The following is a 5654-nucleotide window of genomic DNA, read 5'->3' as shown; positions in this document are numbered from 1 at the left end:
TTAGCTCAGTTCTTTAAGTGGCTGCTTCCAAAAAGCAGTCAGGCTCAGGTTGCTGTGGTTCGATCCCCACAACTCAAGCCAGCCAAACCTGCCCTGAAGGCATTAAGAGCAAAAACAAACAAACAAACAAAAAACAACAACAAAAAGAAATCCCAGGGACCCATGGAAACACTGTTCCTGATCCAGATGGTGCAGCGAGTACAGTGACTCAGTCAGGATGAAAGGACACAGGCCACTCTCCTGTGCTGCCAGGCAACCCCTGCCAGGTGAGGATGGGCCTGCACCCACATGTTTGCTTGCTTTCCTGAAATGCCCTTTGCAGAGCCTTCAGGCTCCCGCTGTCACAGACAGACCATAGCTGCCAGAGACCATAAATAGCCAAGCCCCTGGATGCGGCAGTCAGGAAGCTTCTGGGTTTGTCCCAGTCAAGTTGATGTCCCACCCTTTATTAGCTTCCTGGAATCTCAGCTGGAGGCTGCCTCCTCTCCCAGGACCAATGCACAGGTAGGACGTAGGGAGGGAGGCAGTGTGAGCAGTGAGGAGAGGACCATGAAGGACAGGAAGGGGCCGGGCTGACCTTACCTGATGGTGTCCTCCAGGTGCCCCTCCCCCAGGAGTCGCAGGAACATGGCCTGGAGGTCACTCCAGTACAGTGTGCCTTGGTGGGAGTCCAGCTCAGAGTTGACGTCCTCGCTGACCACCAACACTGAGTCCCCACATGCTTGGCAGGACCCGCGGAAGGACACGTAGCCCAGGAGGAAGGCTGGCGGGTGGCGAGATGGGGATTCTCCTAGTGCCTCCCTCTGGACTCCAGAAATCTTTCCCAGCCCAAGGCCCTTTCTTGGGGGCAAGGGGATGACTCTCACCCCCAGTGAAGATCAGTAGGGCCGTCAAGACCAGGTAAGGGGCAGCCTTGCGTCCTGCTGCTGCCCAGGGTATGAGGTTTTGTGGCCCGGATCTAGAGTCCAGGGACTCAGGGCCCTTCAGCTCCATGGGACAGAAGTGAGCAGACAGCTTGACACCCTCCTCGCCCTCTTCCTCTTCCTCCTCGAGGTGCCCCTGGAGAGGGCCTTCCACCCGCGTGTAGATGCTCTGAGAGGGTCGCTGTGGGAGCGGGATAGGCGTGAGATAGGGAGAAGAGGTTCAAGGGGTGGGGCTGACCTGGCAATAATGGTGTCAGGGACTGGGGTGCCACGTGGGCAGCAAGCAGGGAAAGGGACTTGCAGAGGAGGCAGGAGGAAACAGGGGGGCAAGGGAGTGGGGAAGGGAGGGGCCTCTGGCCTGGAGGGGCCAGCCTTAAGTATGGGAGGGGGTGAGGGACCAGCTGGGAGGCTTAAGGTGCCCCCTGCCATCTGGGTCTTACCGCTGTCTGCAGTAGAGCCTGGAGCCGCTCCATGGTCTTGCCCCCTCCTGAACCCTGCGGGCTACCCCGTGCCCCAGTGATAAACCGTTTTTGAGAGCCCCAGGGGCCCCTATCTGCCGTGGCAGGCAGTCGGAGCCCCGCTGCTCCTCACTCCACTCACACAGGGCTAGGAGAACAGGCCTGGCCTCGGCAGCATTCCATCAGCGCCCCCCCCCCCAACCCCAGAGCACCAGGGGCTGTGCCCTCCCCTGTCACAGCCCCGCCCCTGCCCCTTCTCCGCAAAACAATCAATTTTTTTTTTTACCTTGGGGCAGACTTTGGCCTCTGAGTTCCCGTCAGGGGTCAGAAGTGGGGGAGGGAGCTAAAAGCAAGGGGGAAGGGAGAGATATTGGTACCTCTCTCCTCTCTCCTGCTTCCACCCTTCCCGGTATTCTTGGGAACCCCTTCCAAAGGCCCCCAGCCCCTTGGAAGGTTCACCATGCACCATGAAGATATCCGTTCCTCCTTCTCTGGCTCACAGAGCCCAAAACCAGGCCCTGTGGCATATCAGCAGTTCCCCCTCCCTGACGCCCGCCCCGGGGTCCCTAGCTGCAGCCAACACAGCGGTGTAACCCAGGCTTTGGTCTGGCCGCGTGGGTGTCCCTCTTTGGAATCTGGCCTCCGCTGGCTGCTGGGGAGGAAGGGTCACGGGAGGGTAGATGTAGCCAGGAGGGACCAGTGAGGCTCAGGACAAGGGTCTTGAGGCCAAGGATTCGCGGGTCAGGGTTCACCCTGCTTGGGGAAGGCAGAAAGGGTCCTGGCCAAGGCATGGGCAGAGTTGCATGAATTTGGACACGTCAAGGTTCTCCCAGAGCACCTAAACTCTTGGTCACCAAAGGACTTAACGACTCTTAGGAGAGTGGGGAGTCTGAGGGAAGGCCAGGTAACCTCGCCCCAGAAACACCTACGTTTATCTTACAATTTCAAGCGGGGGGAGCAGGTTTCCAAGGCCGGCAGAGGACCCTCAGGCAACAGCCCTGATAGGAAGGCTCAGGGTCCTCGCCCGCTCACTTCACCGGCCCCCCCCAACTCCGCCCGGAAACCTCAGCCCCTACTTGGGTCTGAAGAGATGCGACACTTTGAGGCTCACCAGGGTCCCAGTTTCCGCTCCATGTGTAAGCCGGTGTCAAGGAAGGAAGACGGCACTGCCCTGCTCACCAGAGGGGCTTTACGGAGACCTAAACCCACGCCTAACCCACTGCTGGCCCCACCCAGGCTCTGCCACGCCCCCTCAGGTCCCGGCTCGCCCGTCACCGGCCCCGCCCACCCAGGTCCTGGCGCCCCTGCTGCGCCATCACTGGGTGCTCCACCATCACTGGGTGCTCCGCGTGCTCGCCTCTGCATCTGGGTCCACCTGAAACCTGAGAAGTCTGTGCTCCCGGGGCTGTGCCCCAGGCCCGCTATGGAATCGACAGAAACATAGGTGTGGCCCTTCCCTCTGGGTTCCACGTGCCCCCAAGAGACCAGACTTTTTCTTTTCTTAAAACATTTTTACTTCTTTCAACTCAGAAACATCACAATCTAAGAGGACAAGAGGGGAAGAACAGGGGGCGATGTGAGCGTGGGGTTCGGAGGTAGGGGGTCTTAGATCTGCGCTCTTGGAGTCCTGGCTGGAAACCAGCCCTCCTGCCGACCCCAGGTCCCAGCGTGCTGCACCACAGATGCAAGGTGTGAGAAAGGGCCGCCCTCAGGGGCACTTCCGCTCCACGCACTGCTTCCCGCCCTCCTCGTATTCCTGCTTGGAGATCCACATCTGCTGGAAAGTGCCCTGGAAGGAGAGAGGCCAGGTCCACCAGTGAGGATGGCCTTCGGGACAGGGGCGAAGGTGACCCTGTGGAAGCGTCCCCTCCTCCTAGCCCCTCAACTGTCTGGCTCCCCCTCCTGCCTGTACACTAAGAGGGCGAATACCCAGAGATTGAACAGACCAAGGTCATTCATTCAACAAGCATTTATTGAGCATCTATCTTCCTTGGGCACTTATAGCCCAGGCCAGGTCAGCCAGGGACATGCCTCATGAACCCCAACACTCAACAGCACCCCCAATACTTTCCTCTCCACCAGGTCTTCTCTCCTCCCTCCATCAGGGCACTCACCACACTCACAGCATATGACATCTAACTTCTGGATAGAATTGTCTTCACCCCAGTGCCCACTGCCACCTGCCCCTGCAAAAACCTGTCCCCGGAAGTGTCCAGCACTGGGAACGTCCCACAAACACTTCTCTCAGATGGCTGCTGTGTCTCCTAAAGATTTCTGTCTGTGTGCCCTCTGCCCCTTCCATCACAGAATCCCTCTGGACCTCAAATTTAACATATTCGGACTTCATTATCCTCCCCAGGCTTCCCCCAAGCCTGCCTCTTCTGTGGTCCTTCTCATCCTCTAAGCCTGTGCTGCTCACCACAGTGACCGCTGGCCTCATTCACCCCTTGAGTACTTGAAATGTGGACAGCCCACATGGAGATGTGCTCTATGGAAATATATGCTAAGTTTCGATGACTAAGTGTAGAAAGAATGTAAAATATCTCACTTAAGAATTTTTTAGGGCCAGGGACATAGCTTAGTAGAATAAGTGCTTGCCTGGCAAGCGCAGGGTCCTGAGTTCAATCCCTGGTACTGCAATAATAATAATAATTAATAATAATAATAATTATTATTATTTAGTCAGGTGTGGTGACAAATACCTATAATCCCAGAACTCAGAAGGCTGAGGAAAGAGGATTGCTGAGAGTTTGAGGCCAGCCTGGGTTGCACAATGAGGTCAAGACCTGAATGGACTACAAAGCAAGACCCTATCTCCAAAAACTACCCCCACAAAACAAAGAAATAAATAAAAAATTTTATACTGATTACACATTGAAATGGCAATATTTTGGATATATTGGATTAAATACAGTATATGCTATTCTTTTTTGGTTTTTCAGTGTCTTTCTGTGTAGTCCAAATTTGCTCTTTATTGAGGGCTTTGGTGTGTTTTTTTGAGATTTTTTTATGTATTTGGTACAGGGTCTCACTACACAGCTTGAACTCCTAGTGATCCTCCTGTTTTCAGCCTCCCCCCATGCCTGGTCTCGGTGGCCAGCTCAACACACTCAGGGGCAGGGCTGGCAGGGCATGTGATGCCAGCGATAGAACCCTGGTCCCTGCACTTGCCTAAGTAGGCGCTCAGTCCCCTGAGAGATATTGCTGGCCCTGAGACTTTGTCTGTATAATTCAAGCTGGCTTTGAATTCATTTTGTATCCCAGGCTAGCTTTGAGCTCCCAGGGATCCTCCCTGCCTCAGCCTCCTGAGGATAGGAGTGTAGGTGTATCTTGAACTCTCTACATAGCCCAGGTTGGCCTCAATTCTTTTTTTTCTTTTTAAGACGGGGTCTCACTATGCAGTTCAGGCTGGCCTTGAGCTCACTTTGTAGTCCAGGCTTGTCTTGAACTCACAATCCTTCTGCCTCAGCCTTCCAAGCACTGGGATTACATGTATGCACCACCATGCCTGGCTGGTCTCAAACTTGTAATCCTCCTACCTCTGCCTCCCAAGTACTGGGGTAATGAGTATGCACCATAAAACCTAGGTATAAAGTATATTCTATTTTTGGTTGTTTTGTTTGAGATAGGCTCTTGTTATATAGTTCAAGCAGGTCTTGAACTCACTGTGCAGTACATACTGGCTTTGAATTTATGGCAATCCTTGTGGCTCAGACCTCCCCACCCCCACCCAGTGCTGGGATTATAGCTGTGCATCACCATGGTCAGCTAATGTGTGTTCTTAAGAATTTATTTTGAGGGGCCAGGAAAATAGCTCAGTAGAATAAGCACTTGCCTGGCAAGCACAAGGTCCTGCGTTCAATCCCCACTACCACAAAAAAAAAGAATTTATTTCACCTGTTACTTTGTCCTTTATTTTTTTAAAAAGATTGATTGATTGACTTGGTGCAGGATCTTGCTATGCAGCTCAGACTCCTAGTGATCCTCCTATCTTAGGCTCCCTAGTGCTGGATTACAGGCATGTACCACCACCCCCAGTTCCAGTGGCTAGCACAGCTCGGAGCCAGCACGGCATGAGGTATTGGGGCTTGAACCCAGGTCTTTGCACTTGCCAGGCAGGTGCTTAGACTGCTGAGCTATAATGCTGGCCCTGTCCTCTCTTTAATTATAGCTATGAGAAAATTTACAGGTAAGTGTGTGACATACATTGCCTTCCTGTTGGATAGCACAGTCCCCATGCTGACTTCTTTTTTTTTTTTTTTTTTTTTTTTTT

The 5654-nt window shown here is 53.8% G+C and overlaps 2 protein-coding genes across 2 annotated transcripts in view; both read right to left on the bottom strand.

Moving 5' to 3' along the window:
- Tfr2 (transferrin receptor 2) overlaps nucleotides 1-2604 on the bottom strand; it is a 17694-nt gene extending 15090 nt beyond the window's left edge. The window contains exons 1-5 of the mRNA XM_023714317.1: nucleotides 2493-2604; nucleotides 1668-1724; nucleotides 1364-1424; nucleotides 867-1104; nucleotides 583-763 (exon numbers count right to left, since the gene is read on the bottom strand). Of these exons, the coding sequence (XP_023570085.1) occupies nucleotides 583-763; nucleotides 867-1104; nucleotides 1364-1396 (452 nt within the window). The 5' untranslated portion in view covers nucleotides 1397-1424; nucleotides 1668-1724; nucleotides 2493-2604. The remainder of the gene's footprint in view (nucleotides 1-582; nucleotides 764-866; nucleotides 1105-1363; nucleotides 1425-1667; nucleotides 1725-2492) is intronic.
- A 485-nt stretch (nucleotides 2605-3089) lies between these two features.
- The window catches only part of Actl6b (actin like 6B), a 13920-nt gene continuing 11355 nt past the window's right edge, over nucleotides 3090-5654 (bottom strand). The window contains exon 14 of the mRNA XM_004630498.1: nucleotides 3090-3170. Within this exon, the coding sequence (XP_004630555.1) occupies nucleotides 3090-3170 (81 nt within the window). The remainder of the gene's footprint in view (nucleotides 3171-5654) is intronic.

The sequence above is a fragment of the Octodon degus genome, unplaced genomic scaffold, assembly GCF_000260255.1.
Source record: "Octodon degus isolate 3935 unplaced genomic scaffold, OctDeg1.0 scaffold00035, whole genome shotgun sequence".
Classification (NCBI taxonomy): domain Eukaryota; kingdom Metazoa; phylum Chordata; class Mammalia; order Rodentia; family Octodontidae; genus Octodon; species Octodon degus.
The sequence above is the reverse complement of the archived record's forward strand: the minus strand, read 5'-3'. Positions and strand labels throughout refer to the sequence as shown.